Source organism: Danio rerio, chromosome 4 (genome assembly GCF_052040795.2).
Source record: "Danio rerio strain M-AB ecotype USA chromosome 4, GRCz13ab, whole genome shotgun sequence".
Classification (NCBI taxonomy): Eukaryota; Metazoa; Chordata; class Actinopteri; order Cypriniformes; family Danionidae; genus Danio; species Danio rerio.
Window position 1 is genome coordinate 1,298,097 of NC_141024.2, and position 18,558 is coordinate 1,316,654.

The 18,558-nt window shown below is 37.6% G+C and overlaps 1 protein-coding gene and 1 long non-coding RNA gene across 10 annotated transcripts in view; one reads left to right on the plus strand and one right to left on the minus strand.

Annotated features, from left to right (window-relative positions):
* Nucleotides 1-18,558, plus strand: part of LOC148679883 (uncharacterized) — a 759,583-nt gene that overhangs the window by 617,847 nt on the left and 123,178 nt on the right. The window lies entirely within an intron of this gene.
* The window catches only part of LOC101885658 (glutamate receptor ionotropic, kainate 2-like), a 98,654-nt gene that overhangs the window by 44,612 nt on the left and 35,484 nt on the right, over nucleotides 1-18,558 (minus strand). For 7 of the 9 annotated variants that reach the window (XR_015942133.1, XR_015482321.2, XR_015482322.2 and 4 more), the window contains 2 exons: nucleotides 2,038-2,205; nucleotides 1,523-1,780 (listed from right to left, as the gene is read on the minus strand). Coding sequence is in view for 1 of the 9 variants with exons in the window: in XM_087247743.2 (XP_087103869.2) it covers nucleotides 1,523-1,780; nucleotides 2,038-2,205; nucleotides 17,815-17,968 (580 nt within the window). In the remaining 8 variants the exon portion in view is untranslated. Of the gene's footprint in view, nucleotides 1-1,522; nucleotides 1,781-2,037; nucleotides 2,206-17,814; nucleotides 18,153-18,558 lie in introns of those variants that run through there. The other 2 variants (XR_015942134.1, XM_087247743.2) reach the window with 1 other exon arrangement.

Here is an 18,558-nt window from a genome sequence, read left to right on the forward strand (position 1 = left end):
AACATCACTACTTGCTATAAACTTTTAATACACATATACACTTATTCCACAACATTCTTTACATGCCAATTTGCACAAAACAGCTGCACATATAACGCTGTATATAGTAACATATACCTGTACCTTGTCAATTTGTATATCTGCAGTCACTACTTATATTTGTAATACACATTAATAATATATATATATATATATATATATATATATTACCTGTTTTTTTGTCCTGTCTCTGTAATTCTGATGCACTGTACAAGCTCTGTCACATAAACAAATTCCTTATATGTGTGATACCTGGCAATAAAGCTCTTTCTGATTCTGATGAAACCATTTCAGCAAGACAAGGATCCAAAACACAGCCGAGGAGACTCTCAGTTACTTTCACAGAAAGAAAATCAAGCTGGCCCAGCCAATCACCTGATCCCAATCCAATAGAGAATACAGAGTAAAGCTCAGATCTGATAGGCGAGACTCACAGAAGCATCAAGATTTACACACTCTGTTGAAGTCTGTGAGAAACTCACACCTGAGCAACACATGAGGCTTCATTCTCCATATGAGAGGCGTCTTTAAGCTGCAGCACCTAAAAGCCTAAACTTAGTCAAATTGTCCAAACTTTTCCTGTTTTATTAGCTATAAGCAGGGCTTAATTTTGCCGGAACACGCCGGATCAGGCACCTCTGAAATCTGATCCGGCACCTCAGTTTACCGATCCCCCTCCTCAACCCCCCTCCTACCCCGTCTGCTGTTCACTTTCACTTTCTTCCACGACTCCCCATCCCTCTACACTTTCATCAGCGACACCCCTCCGCCACCCACCGCCAACCTCCCTCATGCATGTTCTCTCCATTTCTGTGCGTGACACCTCTCCATCCTCAGATAACATGTCGGATCCGTTAACCCAATCTGTTCCGGGACCTCGCAATTCACAAATTAAGAGCTGGCTATAAGCAGGGCCGGCGCTTCCATAAAGGCGACCTAGGCGGCTGCCTAGGGTGGCAGAATATAGAGAGCGGCGTCCCCTAAACTACCTTCGCCACCCGCGCCTCAGTTATAGCCGCGTCTAGGGCGGTTTCACTTTAGGTTTGAGGGCGGCGTGATCGTCCTTTGCCTAGAGCGGCAGTTCAGCTTGCTCCGGCCCTGGCTATAAGATACACTGGGGGGAAAAAGAGGCTTGCTGAAGAACTACTAAGAGATTTCAGCTGCTGTCTGGGCTTTCACTGCTGAACTACACCCCCCTTTCTTCATGTGTTCAATCCTTTTTCCCTTCGTCATTTCACTTTATTACACAGAACGTCATTTGTAAATGAATTAGTTTTGTTTTCTCTTCATTTTTGGATTTTTTTGGTTGTTGTCAACATCTGGGGAAAATTTCAGGTCAACAGCAGCTTTAGAAATATGTTTTCTGAGAATAATGGTGACGTGTTCAATACCTATTTCCCCTAAATTAAGACTCAAAATCAGCCCAGAGCACATCCTCAACAGCACACAAGGGTTAATTAACGAGTGTTATAGTAGTACTGACCCGTGCTGTCGTCGTACACCACCGTCACCGTCCTCCACCTGAAGAAGTGCACCAGGTCCAGGATGGCGCGGCTGAGCGAGCAGAAGTCGGGATACAGACTGACGTAATACGAGTCTCTGTTGTCTGAAACCTGGTGTTTCCAGCGCGTCTGAATATGCGGGACGCCCAGAGCGTTGGAGATCGACTGCACCGCATTGGCTGACGAGCTGTGGGAGGGGCCAAAGATCGCAGCCACGCCCAGAGACAGCTGCTCGCAGGCTGTTGATTGGACGACAGGAGACAACAGAGCAATTTGATTAGAACTACAAACTCCAGGGGTGGAGGGTAAACAAACTACAAACATGGCTGACACGTGAGACCAACCGTCGAGTAGAGTTGCCCATGGTTCAAAAACCCGGAGATTAGCTGATTGGACTAATAAGAGTCAAATTCAACTGTTTAGCTCTAGTAGAGCTGTAAAATGAGCTTATTTTAGTTCGTAAAGTCTGCTTAATTTAACCCCGTCTCTGTCTCACCTTTCCTGGAGGCCTCGAAGCTGTCGAAGACGTTGATCCTCTGGATGTCGTAGGTGAGCGTTGTGTTCGGCAGGAGCGTTCGGTTCCTGTTGATGGTGTTCAGAGCGAATTTAAAAGCCAGTTCCTCTGGTCCAGACGGCCCGCTCTCAATCGACTCGAAAATCCCACCTGCAGACAGAGTCACACACACGGGAATTGTGAATTGTGGGGACATTCCATTTGTTTCTATTGTTTTTATTCTGTGTTTTCTACTGCTTTAGCCGAACCCTACAGCTGACCCTGCGCTTTACGGGAGATGTGCAATGTTTACATTCTGAAGTAGCTCATTCTGTGTGATTTATATAAGCTTTGAGAAATGGGGACATCAGAAATGTCCTTATAGTTCACCCTCTTCAGTAATGCATGTGTAATAACCAGGTCATTATACAAGTTAGTCTTCTGATGCATCACAAAAGACACGCACAAAACCACAAACAAATACACTCATAAACACATACATAAACAAAACAAAACAAAAAACACACACATATACATACACACACAAAACCACAAACACATACACTAAAAAACATACACATACACACACACACATCACACGCACAAAACCACAAACACATACACTCAAAAACATACACATACATAAAAAAACAAACACACACACACACACACACACACACACACACACACACACACACACACACATACACACACACACAAAACCACAAACACATACACTCAAAAAACGTAAACAAAACACACACACACACACACACACACACACACGTACACACAAAGAAACACAAAAACAAAACCACAAACACATACACTCATACACCCATACATAAACAAAACCACTCATATACACAAACACAAACAAATACACATATACACACACAATTAAACAAAACCACAAATACACTGATAAACGTATACATAAACAAAACCACACACACACACACACACACACACACATCAAACCCACAAACACATACAAAAATACACACACACTCACACAAACACAAACTCACAAACAAATACACACACAAATACAAACACGGACAAATATACAACTAACTAATAAACACTCAGACACGCACACACACATCAGTAAAAACACAAATAAACAAACATATACACTCACACACAAACAAAAACACACACACAAATATATAAATGAAAACAAAATCACACACAAATTCGACTGATCTTCAAGGCAAACACAACTGGGTCACACACTTCTGTACAACACACAACAAAAAATGATACAAATACAAAATCTAAATCCAATAAATAAACAATAACTCTAATAAAAACTAATAATAATAATAATAATAATAATGATTCACCACTATTATTTTACCAAATGTCATATTTTAGACTTCATAATTACTAACTTTAACACAGCACAGTGTCATTCATGCAGCTTTTTTATTTCAGGCAGCACCTGGAATTTCAGCTTTAAATACTACAACATAACGAATGATGAATACTTAATACATATTTATGTGCACTGGGTTGCATTAACCCAAAGTTGGGTCCAAAAATGGCCAATCCCACATTTGGGTTATAAAAGCTAAGGATAAGGTGAAAAGATAAGGTGAAGAATCCTGCTGATTCATAATGACGTTCATTAGTAGATCATTACTGTCTGCTGCTCAGCCTGAGGTGTGAAAGTGAGGATCACACACTCACACATTACAGCCGTTTACAGTCTCACACACACACACACACTTTAACATCTCCATCAATTCACTGACTCAACATCTACTTCAACTTCTGTCTTAGATCAGACTTATCAGCAGATCATGCTATTAGTTTAAATAATTTAGTAAATACTACAGTGTTTTGAGAATACATCATCATTCAAAAAATCCCGCCTCCACTCAATATTCATTTTCAGTTGAGAATACGTCATCATACTGAAATAAAACCCCGCCCCCTACTCAATATTCAGTTCAAGTTGAGAAAATGTCATCATATGGATAACTCCGCCCCCTAATGAATATTCAGTTAATTTGAAAAACATCATAATACAGAAATAAAACCCGCCCCAACTCAATATTCAGTTTCATAAAAAAAAAAAACGTTGTAATACAGAAATAAAATCCCGCCCCCTACTCAATATTCAGTTGATTTGAGAAAATGTCATAATGCAGAAATAAAACCGGCCCCCTACTCAATATTCAGTTTCAGTTGAGAAAACGTCGTAATAAAGAAATAAATCCCCGCCCCCTACTCAATATTCAATTTCAGTTTAGAAAACGTCGTAATAAAGAAATAAAACTCCGCCCCCTACTCAATATTCAATTTCAGTTTAGAAAACGGCATCATATGGAAAACCCCGCCCCCTACTAAATATTCAATTTCAGTTGAGAAAACGGCATAATACAGAAATAAAACCCCGCCCCCTACTCAATATTCAATTTCAGTTTAGAAAACATCATATGGAAAACCCCGCCCCCAAATCAATATTCAATTTCAATTGAAAAAACGGTTATCATATGGATAACACCCTCCCTACTCAATATTCAATTTCAGTTGAGAAAACATTTTAATGCAGAAACAAAACCCCGCCCCCTACTCAATATTCAGTTAATTTGAGGAAACGTCATAATACAGAAATAAAACCCGCCCCCTACTCAATATTCAATTTCAGTTGAGAAAACGCTGTAATACAGAAATAAAACCCCGCCCCCTACTCAATATTCAATTTCAGTTGAGAAAACGTTGTAATACAGAAATAAAACCCCGCCCCCTACTCAATATTCAGTTTCAGTTGAGAAAAGTTGTAATACAGAAATAAAATCCGCCCCTACTCAGTATTTAATTTCAGTTGAGAATACATCATCATCATAGAGAAATAAAACCCTGCCCCCTACTCAACATTCATATATTGTATTATACTGTTTATAATATAGAATCAACAACTCTGAATGAATGGTCCAGCAAACTGTAGTATAAACTATAGTGAACTGATAAACTAATAAATACTGTAGTATATTACTATAGTAGGCTATGATGTCAAATATGCCGGCAAGGTTGCCAATTCACTGGATTCTTCTGAAATGGCTAACCAAAGTGCTTATAAGTGATTTAAAATATTTAATTAAATGATTTTTGACTTAATTTACTAGTGATAGTGAATAATACCATATCAATATAAAGGTAACACGTTATAATAAATAACTACACACTATAAATCGTTAAGCATTAGCAAATAGTTCATTCATCCTATAAGCATTAACTATAAGCAGTTTATAAACACAGCTACAAATGCTGTAATCTCGACTTATGAGCACGTTTATAATGTGCATAACAAGTGCACCTTTATACTTAGTTACAGACTTACTAAAATAAGTATTATTTACACATGTATCTTGTGGTTTTTAGGTTCACTCAGAATGAGTTCGTAATTGATTAATGGTTACTATGCATGTTAATAATTGCTTTATTAAGCAACTTCATGCAGTTTTGTGACCTAATTTACAGTACAAACTTGTATGCTTTATGAAATAAAAACAAAATTAAAATAATTAAAAAAGACAAAGAAATACACAAATTACACTGTGTTTTACTGTAGGTGAATTATGCAGTATGGTTCTGTATTTTGAAGTTGCACTGTGAGAAAATAACTATATTTTACAGTAAAAATACAGCAAGATATATGGTGCTGTCAATGTCAAACTACAGTATTTTTGCTGTAATTTATTTACAGTAAGTTACTGATAAACTGCTGCCATTAAGTTACAGTGGATTCTGTGTGGCAGAGCATTCATTGAGGCACAGCTAATAACTAATATTTGCTATGAATTACTGTAGTATTATTTCATACGCATAACCTGACACACATATAATCTAGAATCTGCTGCTGTTCAGGGGTCTTTGAGGAACAGGGGTCTCGGTGTAATTATGATAAAGCCGTTCTTCAGTCTTTGAGCTGCTAGAAACAGCCGCGAGCCGCAGATCTTTATCCGCCTGCGCAGGTAAAATGTCAATTGCTCAGAGGAAGACGAGCGCTTTTATTACGCTGCTCTCAGATCAGTTTCACTGTCACATTTGATCCTGTGATCAGCCGAACACGGATCCCAGATCTGACGCTTATTTTAGCGGAGAAATACTAAGAGATGATACAACACACATTTATTTAAAGAGAGGCAATAAAACTAAACATGTTTATAATAATAATAATAATAATAATAATAATAATAATAATAATAATAATAATAATAATAATAACAACAACAACAATAATAATAATAATATTAATATAATAAATTATAAATATATTATAAATAAATGAAAAAATAATGAAGATGATGGCAATATTACATAAAAATATTATAATTAATAAATTAATAATAACATAGGAAATAAAAAAATCAAATAATAAATGTGCAAAGTAATTATTATAATAATGAGGATGAGGATGATAATGATGATATAATAAATTATAATAATATAATGAATAAATAAATTATAATAAATAAATAAACGAATAAATAATGCGTACAATAATAATAATATAATAATTAGTGATCATATTATTCATTTATTCATTCAGCCCTATCATTATAATAAAATAATAATAATATAATATAATAAATAATAAATGTGTACAATAATAATAATATAAACATAATATTAAATGACAATAAAATAATTAATAAAAATTGTACAATAATAATAATAATAATGAGAATATATTAAATAAAGAATAAATGATAGACTATAATAAATAATAAGTGAGCCATAATAATAGTAATAATATAATAAATGATAATAATATATTAAATAAAACATAATAAAAATATTGTATTAAATAACTATAATTTTATGTGTATAATAATATTAATATTATTATTAATAATAATAAAATAAATAAGTAAATGATAGATTATAATAAAATTATTCATACAACTAGAATTACACTCTTTACATTTCCTGTTTTCAATTTAATCACTGTTTTCAATCATTTTTGGATCCTTTTTTTGTGAATTAAAATAACATTTGCTGAGGTTACAAAAGCGATAGTCTCTGGCATCCTTCATATTAATGATTGTCATCACGCACTCAGATCTGCTCGAGCTCCGCCATCAAAATCAATTAGAAAAATGACTATTGATCAAGCGTTGCTCACGATCAATGTTCAGAATTAAGAGTGATTACAGCTGAGGGAAGCTCATTTCATAATCCAGCTCTTTCCCACTGAATGAATCTCAACCTACCTACCTACATACCTATCCATCCATCCATCCATCTATTAATCTATCTATCATCCATCCATCCATCAGATCATTTATCTATCCATCTATCTATCCATTGATCCATCCAACAATCCATTCGTCCGTCCGTCAGTCCGTCCATCCGTCCATTCATCCAACAGTCTATCTATCCATCCAACAGTCTATCTATCTATCTATCTATCTATCTATCTATCTATCTATCTATCTATCTATCTATCTATCTATCTATCTATCTATCTATCTATCTATCTATCTATCTATCTATCTATCTATCTATCCATCCATTGATAGATTGATCTGTCTGTCTGTCTGTGTGTGTGTGTCTTCCCTCCTGGAAGCCCTGAATCAATCCATCTTCCTCCACTGAATCGCTCTCACTCTCTCTCTCTCTCTGTGTCTCTCTCTCTCTCTGTGTGTCTCTCTCTCTCTCTCTCTCTGTGTCTCTCTCTCTCTGTGTCTCTCTCTCTCTCTGACTCATATGTGTCTTGCATGCTAATAGCTAATGGATTTCGGCTTTGTTCTTCAAAGCTGCACTTATATTTTTAAACCATGAAAGGTGCAATTTGCTGCCTGAGAAAATAGTTTCATATTTCTGACGTCTGACACACGACGGTTTGTTCCCGCTCAAAGGAGGTTCTGTCCTCAAAAAGCAGCGATCAGACAAATATGGAGGACTTTCCTCATTACACCTCAACAATTACTGAAGATTCTCCATTCAGTCACAGTCAAACATGAACAACACAAATACAAAAAGTCAAAAACACCAGAAAAACATCTGTAAAACCTCACACAACCACACACACACATTTGTTTTTGTGAAAAGTGGGGACATTACATAGGTTTCCATTCATTTTAAACTGTCCAAACCGTATATTGTATTGCCCTCACCCCACCCCACCCCTAAACCCAACCATCACAGGAGACTGTTCAGCTTTACTCTCTGATTAAACTCATCCTGTTTGATTTATAAGCTTTTTGAGAAATGAGGACGTCACCAATGTCCTCATAGTTCACCTCCTTTTTGTAATATCTGTGTCATACCCATGTCATTATACAGATTTGTGTCCTGATATGTCACAAAAACATGTACACACACACACACACACACACACACACACACACACACACACACACTACACAGCTAATACAACAATACAGTGCTTTACTTACATTCTCACAGCTATTGTTTTAAAAGAAGTTCTGTGATGCATTTTCAACAGAAATTATATAGGGGGTGGGGTCTTATTTCAGTTTGATGACCTATTCACAATATAAATTGAATATTGAGTAGGGGCGAAGTTTTGTTTCAACATGATGATGTATTCTCAACTGAAATAAATATTGAGTAGGGGCGGAGTTTAATTTCAGTATGATGATGTATTCTCAACTGAAATAAATATTGAGTAGGGGCGGAGTTTAATTTCAGTATGATGATGTATTCTCAACTGAAATAAATATTGAGTAGGGGCGGAGTTTAATTTCAGTATGATGATGTATTTTCAACTGAAATAAATATTGAGTAGGGGGCGGGGTTAAAATACAGTATTATGATATATTCTCAACTGAAATAAATATTGAGAAGGGCGGAGTTTAATTTCAGTATGATGATGTTTTCTCAACTGAAATAAATATTGAGTAGGGGCGGAGTTTAATTTCAGTATGATGATGTATTCTCAACTGAAATAAATATTGAGTAGGGGCGGAGTTTAATTTCAGTATGATGATGTATTCTCAACTGAAATAAATATTGAGTAGGGGCGGAGTTTAATTTCAGTATGATGATGTATTCTCAACTGAAATTGAATGTTGAGTAGGGGGCGGGGTTTAATTTCAGTATGATGATGTATTCTTAACTGAAATTGAATGTTGAGTAGGGGGCGGGGTTTAATTTCAGTATGATGATGTATTCTCAACTAAAATTGAATGTTGAGTAGGGGGCGGGGTTTAATTACAGTATGATGATGTATTCTCAACTGAAATTGAATATCGAGTAGAGGGCGGGGTTTAATTTTAATATGATGGTGTATTCTCAACTGAAATTGAATATCGAGTAGAGGGCGGGGTTTAATTTTAATATGATGGTGTATTCTCAACTGAAATTGAATATTGAGTAGGGGGCAGGGTTTAATTTTAATATGATGGTGTACTCTCAACTGAAATTGAATATTGAGTAGGGGGCAGGGTTTAATTTTAATATGATGATGTATTTTCAACTGAAATTGAATATTGAGTAGGGGGCGGGGTTTAATTTCAGTATGATGATGTATTCTCAACTGAAATTGAATATTGAGTAGAGGGCAGGGTTTAATTTCAGTATGATGATGTATTCTCAACTGAAATTGAATATTGAGTAGGGGGCGGGGTTTAATTTCAGTATGATGATGTATTCTCAACTGAAATTGAATATTGAGTAGGGGGCGGGGTTTAATTTCAGTATGATGATGTATTCTCAACTGAAATTGAATATTGAGTAGGGGGCGGGGTTTAATTTCAGTATGATGATGTTTTCTCAACTGAAATTGAATATTGAGTAGGGGGCGGGGTTAAATTTCAGTATAAAGCTGTGGTCACATTGGACTTTTCTCCCCATAGACTTCCATTCATTTTCACACGAATGCGCCAGAAAGGAAACGCAAGCTTGTGCGTCAAGTTTCGCAGATCGCTGCGTTGGAAAGTTCAAGCTTGATGAACTCCGACCTGCGAAATTGCATCACTTGACTGCACGAGACCAATCGAGAATCAAAACATGACCTCTCTATACAGAAATTTAAAATATGAACCAATCGCTCGCTCTGTTTTTAAATGTCTAATCATCTTGTTTATTCCCGCCCCTTTTTGCAGCGAAACACGACAGATTACTGACTAAAGGGCGCTGGGTTTTATAACAAATCAAAAGCACAGATAAAAACTATTAAACAAGATTCATTTTCAACAGTATTGATGTACAGAAATTCAATCAAATGTAAAAAAAAAAAAAAGCACTGCATAGAGTCTTCACTGTACAAATATACAATCATTCTATGTTAAAGTGGGAAACTTTATCATTTTTGTGCACATAAACTTGGGTTGAACTTTGCATTGACTCCACAAATCTTGCGTTCTGAACTGAGGAAACTCATTGTAAAGTGTTCAGAATGTGTTCATAACACTGAGAGAACCTTTCCACAACATTATAATAATGTTTCCTGTTGGCAGAGATTAACAATGAAAGACTACAGTATTTCACAATTCTTGCGTCAGAAGACATTACAGAAAGGGAAACACTCAACACAAAGAGCTGAAGCAATAATAAAGTCCTTAAAATATAAATGAGTTCTTACAGTCACACAACACTCGTCTGGTGGATGATCAGAGGAATCATTAACTGCAAATCAGCGGATTTATCCAGCACTAGTCAAACGTTGAGTCAAAATCAAATCTCTGCACACACAACTCTCAAAACATCACACAAAAGCAAAACACTTCACCACTTAAGCGTTTTAAAATAGTATTTGGGCATAACACAAATCACAAACATAACATTGAAAAATAAAGAGCAAAACAACACACACATGTGAGAAATCTGTCCCTGTAAACCACATAAACTAGTACACACACACACACACACACACAGGTTTCTGAATGAATCAAAACAAAACTGTCCCTCAGTAAACAAACAGAAACAACAAAATTACACACAAACACTAACAAACACACAGACAGACACGCACAAACACTAACACAGACACAGACAGACACACAAACAAAATTACACATGCAGACAGACACACACACACACACACACAAACACTATCAGACACACGCACAAACACTAACACAGACAGACACACAAACAAAATTACACACGCAGACAGACACACACACACACACACACACACACACACACACACAAACAACTACTAACAAACACACAAATAGACACGCACAAACACTAACACAGACAGACACACAAACAAAATTACTCACGCAGACAGACACACACACACACGAATACTAACAAACACACAGATAGACACGCACAAACACTAACACAGACAGACACACAAACAAAATTACACACGCAGACAGACACACACACACACACACACACAAACACACAGACAGACACGCACAAACACACAGACAATAAACATAAACACTAACACAGACACACACACAAATAACAAAACAAAAATACACACTAACACAAACACTAACACACACAGACAGACACGCACAAACCCTAACAAACACACAGACACACACACACACAAATAACAAAACAAACACACACACAAACACACACAAAAACACACACAGACAGACACACAAACACTAACACAGACACACTCACACAAATAACAAAACAAAAATACACACAAACACTAACACACACAGACAGACACGCACAAACCCTAACAAACACACAGACACACACACACAAATAACAAAACAAACACACACACACACAAACACACACACAGACAGACACACAAACACTAACACAGACACACTCACACAAATAACAAAACAAAAATACACACACACACAAACACTAACACACACACAGACAGACACGCACAAACCTAACACACACACAGACACGCACAAACACTAACACACAGACACACACACACTAACACAGACACACACACACACAAATAACAAAACAAAAACACACACACACACACACAGACATGCACACACACACATAAACAGTAACACACACAAACACTAACACAAACACACACATCTTTATGAGCTCTCCTTGATGTTTCTACAGTACAGACTGTATATTCTCTCTCCTCCAACCCTGAACTCAACCCTCAGTAAAAACATGTCCCCACAAGGTCAAAATTAACTGGTATTGCTATACTTGTGGGGACATTTGGTCCCCATAAGGTAAGGAATACAACCAATCAAAAGCTCACACGCACAGACGCATACTGACACACTCATTAACACACATTCAAACACACACACACACACAGGAGTCTCGGCGCCGCTGCTCTACAAGCGCATCTGTGTTGTCATAGAGGCTCAGAGCTGTGCGGATGCAGACGGACTCTTAAACAGACACACACACAGGCCGAATGTTTATACCAGATCTGCCTGTGTCCACACACACACACACACACACACACACACATTCATCATTAACACACATTCATATATGATTGAGCCAGAAAGACTTAATAAATCACTTTGCAAATGACACCGCTAACGTTCTCAGAATCATCCTGCAACGTTAATACAACGTTTGTTATCTGCCTTAATAACAATGTCCTTTAAATAAAGGTTTTTGTTCTGTTTCTTTACTGACATTGTGGAAACGTTCAAAAGTAACGTTCTCATAACATTTCCACAACATCAAATAGATTTTTCTGTCTCTTAATATTTTAATACAGGCTGCACGGTGGCGCAGTGGGTAGCACAATCGCCTCACAGCAAGAAGATCGCCGGTTCGAATCCTGCCTCGGTCAGTTGGCATTTCTGCGTGGAGTTTGACATGTTCTCCCCATGTTTGCGTGGGTTTCCTTTGGTGCTCCGGTTTCCCCAACAAGTCTGAAGACATGTGTGGTACAGGTGAATTGGGTAGGCTAAATTGTTTGTAGTGTGTATGTGTGAATGAGTGTTTATGGATGTTTCCCGGTGATGGGTTGCAGCCGCTGCGTAAAACATATGCTAGATGAGTTGGCGGTTCATTCCGCTGTGGCGACCCCAGATTAATAATGGGACTAAGCTGAAAAGAAAATGAATGAATATTTTAATACGTGCAACTGTTTTTCCAAGCCGTCTCTTTTAGGTTTATTTGCAGACCTGTCATGATATTGTGATTTTGGAGACATGTGGTCATGTGTTTTTCCAAGTAGATTTAAAATATTGAATGCACAACTGAAGACAGTGATCATTTGCTCTGGGCATGTTTGCTTCTTTGCAAGCATGATTTACTGATTTTGTCCCATTGACTTCCATTATAACCACATTTCTTGATTGCAAAGCCTTGACAGCATTTAATCAAGAGAATTTTTGAAGATTGTTGGTTTTGTCAAATGTTTTTACTGTCATCAGTTGGCTGCATTAAACATTGAGATAGGCCTGTGCTAAAGAATTTCTTTTATATGGAGTTCAGTGTAGTAAAACAACAGATCATAGTGTGTGTGTGTGTGTGTGTGTGTGTGTGTGTGTGTAGAGATACACTCACTGTGTTTACTGTGTTCTGACAGCTGAGGGGCTTATTTTGATTTTCTCACATGTATCAAGGTAAGTGCAAAAAGGTCTCGCACACAAACAGACACTATAATACGTAATTAATTAATACATAAAATTACTTTTTCTGTTTAATAATAATAATAGTAGTAATCAATCATAATAATTCCTTACATTTACAGTTGAAGTCAGAATTATTACCCCCGTTTATTTTTTCCCCAATTTCTGTTTAATGGAGAGCAGACTGTTGTCAACACATTTCTAAACATGATAGTTTTAATAAATCATCTCTAATAACTGATTTATTTATTTATTTATTCAAATTTTATCTTTGCCATGATGACAGTAAATAATATTAGACTAGATATTCTTCAAGACACTTCTATACAGCTTAAAGAGACATTTAAAGGCTTAACTAGGTTAATTGGGTGAACTAGGCAGGTCAGGGTAATTGGGCAAGTTATTGTATAGCGATGGTTTGTTCTGTAGACTATCAGGAAAAATAGCTTAAAGGGACTGATAATATTGAGCTTAAAATGGTGTTTAAAAAATTAAAAACTGCTTTTATTCTAGCCGAAATAAAACAAATAAGACTTTCTCCAGAAGAAAAAATATTATCAGATACACTGTGAACATTTCCCTGCTCTGTTCAACATCATTTGGGAAAAATTTAAAATAGAAAAAATAATTCAAAGGGGGGCGAATAATTCTGACTTCAACTGTATATAGTTCTTTTCTAGGCACTCAAAGCGCTTTACACTTGTTTAGGGGGGAATCTCCTCATCTATCACCAGTGTGCAGCATCCTCCTGGATGACACAACGGCAGCCATATTGCGCCAGACCGCACTCCACACAGCAGCTAACTGCTGCAGAGGAAACAGAGTGATGAAGCCAATTATGATATGGGGCTGGTTAGGAGGCCATGATGGAGAGACCATCTTCTACTCTTTTTCGAAGGACATCCTTGGATGTTTCACTGAGCAGTATAGACCATTTTGAGGGATGTAAACAATAGCAATGGTCCTAACATATTTCCTGTTATACATATTTAATTTCCATGGCTTCTGAGAATCTCTAAAGATCTACATATTGATAATTTTATGTTCGAAGTTATAATTGAATGGCCTCTTGTTGCAATTATGCAATAGTTTGACAACAAGCAGGAAATGATCACGGACCAATGACATCACTACATTGACATGGTCTAGGACTCGGTCCTGGAGGGCCGGTGTCCTGCAGAGTTGAGCTCCAAATTGCTTCAACACACCTGCCAAGAAGTTTCTAGTATATCTAGTAAGTTCAGGTGTGTTTGATTAGGGTCAGAGCTAAACTCTCCAGGACACCAGCCCTCCGGGACAGAGTGTGGACACCGCTGGTCCATAGAGTCCACATCAATACACTGGGGCGTTAGCACCCACACAGACCACAGGTTGAGCACCCTCTGCTGGTCTCACTAACACCACTTCTGGCAGCAACCTAGTTTTCCCATGTTGTCTAATATCCAGGTGCAGACTGAGCACAGCCCTGCTTATCTTCAGTGGGTGACCAATGAAGCTTGCAACGAGCTAGCTGATGACTACACACATATTACTCCATATAAAAAGCCAGAAACTAAGCTTATTGCACTTTTTTTTTACTAACTGTCCCTCTTCCCAACAGGGAAAACCAGCAACAACCAAGAATACATGATTATATAGTGTGCTTGCTTATATAAAACATGTCATTACAATGGAAGCGACTGGGCCAAAAACAGACCCCAACATAACCAAAGGAGAGTCAATTTGCCCAGAGTCTATCGTTGAGTGTTTTCAAAGCATCATATGTGTCTAAATAAGATTTGTCAGCAAAAATCACTTCATTTGCAGAAGCACAGAGAAAGCTGTGGCCAAATTAAGCTGGTTTAACTCAGAAAGGTAAATGCATTATACTTGACTTCAGGGCTGTTACATTAGTGTATCATGATGCATGAACAGCGTAATCATATTCAATCATATGCACACTGCAGTAATGCATTTTACCATTAGAAACAGTGAAAAGTAAAACACATGCAAACCTATGACAGTGCTTTTTTTTTTAGTTTTTCACATTGTTTTGGGTTCATGACTCAAACTATTTATAACAAGAAGGAAAATAAGGCAATATTTAAAGAAGCATGTTTCCCACAGCGTATAATGCAGTGATGTTGAATCATAATGCAAAATGTATAGACTGGAAATAGGCTTATTACATTTAGAAACTACACACAAAAATATATATTTTAAATACATATTATGAGGGCTTAAACACGTCACAGACTTAAAATGTTCAAGTTAAAATGGCTAACAGTATAACTCACTGCTAAAAGCTTGATTAATACACATTTAGTCATATAAGTACACTGTAAAACAATCCTGGTTGTCTTAAATTTAATTTAAATTAACTTTATTAGTCCACTGAACTTATATTAAATCTGACTTAAACAGCTTATGTAACTTATAAAATTAGGTCAGAACATATTTACTTAGTTAGCATGGGTTTCCTCCGGGTGCTGCGGTTTCCCCCACAGTCCAAACACATGCGGTTCAGGTGAATTGGGTAGGCTAAATTGTCCGTAGTGTATGAGTGTGTGTGTGAATGTGTGAGAGATGGGTTGCGGCTGGAAGGGCATCCGCTGTGTAAAAACTTGCTGGATAAGTTGGCGGTTCATTCCACTGTGGCGATCCCGGATTAATTAAGGGACTAAGCCGACAAGAAAATGAATGAATGAATGAATGAATGATTGAAGTGATAGTTGAAAATTTATACACACACACACAAACACACACACACACACACAGCCCATCATACATAAGGTTCACCCCTCACAGATCTCAGTTTTATATCCATATTTTTACAGGACGCTTTACAATGCAGACAAAAGTGATGAACTAATCTGACAAATGACTGAAGATCACACTGCAAATTATTCAAATTAGTGTGTTGGTTAAAAACAAACAAAAAGCACTCAGGGGTAACTCAAATATTTGGTCGGTGCTCTCTGGGTAAGGGATTCATCAAAACAACAACAGGAATCAGTCCAGGGCACTCGAAAAATGTGGAAAATTTAAAAAGCCTTAATTCACATGGCTAAATCCTAAAAAACCTGCGCATTTCAGCAAGGATCTGCCTTCATCAGGGTCACAGTGATCAAGAGTCTCTTTTGAATACTACGATCACATGACTCATTTAAATATCCCAACAACACTTAAACAATTTAACAAACAAAGTCAACTATTATCATTAATTCGGCATAGATAGAGGCTGACATATAACCACCATACAGACATACACTTGCATATATGAGGAAAAAATATATATAGAACTAATAAACAAGGATGCACAAAAACATGGCATGTACATACATACTTCCATACGAACACACACAAACACACACACACACACACACACATATATATATATATATATATATAGTGTGCTAGTTAATTAGTGAAAATATTCAAATTAATAAACCAGAAAAACCAAGAGGAACATAAAATATTGAATAGTCACGATGACAGCACTAACGTTCCTGAAATCATCTTGCAACGATAATACAATGTTTATTATCTGGCCTTTAATAATGTCCTCTAATAACGGTTTTGTTTACTGACATCTGGGAATGTTCAAAAGTAGCGTTCTCATAACCTTCCCACAACATTTGCAAAACGATCAAACGGATTTTTTGTGTCCTCCTAACATTTCAGTGCATGCAGATATATTTCCAGGGCTGTCTGAATTAGGCTTATTTGCAGACCCTGACATGATATTGTGTTTTTGGAGACATGCGATCATGCCACTGTTTCACCAAGCAGATTCACAATATTGAATGCACAACTGGAGACAGTATGTAGTTGATGTTTTTTTTTTTTTTTGCACAAACCTGTTTGAATTTTTAATTATTATCTTAAGAAGTATTATCTTTCTATTCCTAAAGATAGTCATTTTCCAAAGGGGCCAAGCTCATGTATGCTGTGCAGTCAGTAAACAAAGCACAGCAAGCCATCACTGTTGGTTTAGGACTGAAGTGGACAGTGTGTTTTCTGCCAGTGCCAGTCATCTGAAATGGCCCAAACATCAGTGCATGACTGGATTCTGCAGGTGATTTCCTCCAGCGTTTGGTGTTGTGAGTGCGCTGATCATATAAGCAGCTCACAGCATCTGTGTATTGATCTGAGTTCACAGATGTTCCTCTCACAGGCCTGACGCTCAGACTGTACACACACACACACACACGCACGCACACACACACACACATGCGCGCGCGCGCGCGCGTGCAGGTCAATCAATCAATCACCGTGACTTCAAAAATAATCGATCAGCACTCACCGAATCTGAGCACGTGCGGCATCCCGCTCGAGCCGGCGACAAACATCAGCACCGCGAGCCTGATCACGAGCCCCGGTAACCGGAGGAGAGACCCGCTGCTCTCCACCACCATCATCATCATCATCATCATCAACACCATCATCATCCTCACCATCTCCGGTTCACAAACACGGCTGGCGCGTCCGTGCGCGTCACAGCATCACGGCATGACCGTCCGCGGTCTGCGCGAGTCTCCGGTTGACGGGTCCGTGTGTGCGCGAGGAGGCGAGCGGGGAATCCGCGCATGAGTGAGCCCGACAGCATCAGCCAGCGCGACACTGCACTGCCGCACCGAATCTAACGGAGATCACGGAGACCGCGGGTGTGCGCGCGCGCGCGTGCGGGAGGGGCGCGTTCATTCAGACTCGCGAGCGCGTCACACCTGATGAAGCCGCACGCAAGAGCCAGACGGAAACTGCGGTGGGGTTTTGCTGTTTTGTAAAATAAAAAATAATTTATGAGGAATTATATTGAGCATACTAAAATCTCGACTCTTGAAGCACAAATAATAATTACTTTTCGCTCGTATTTAAAGTTTAATATATTAATACAATTTAGTGTGGCAAACAAAGCAAGTATTTCTCTAAAATACAGAAAATAGTATTTTACTAAGTGTACTGTAATGAAATTATATAAACATTTGCATATATTCAATAATATTAAAGAAGTTCATATTTAAATATGGCTATATTTACTCAGTTTTTA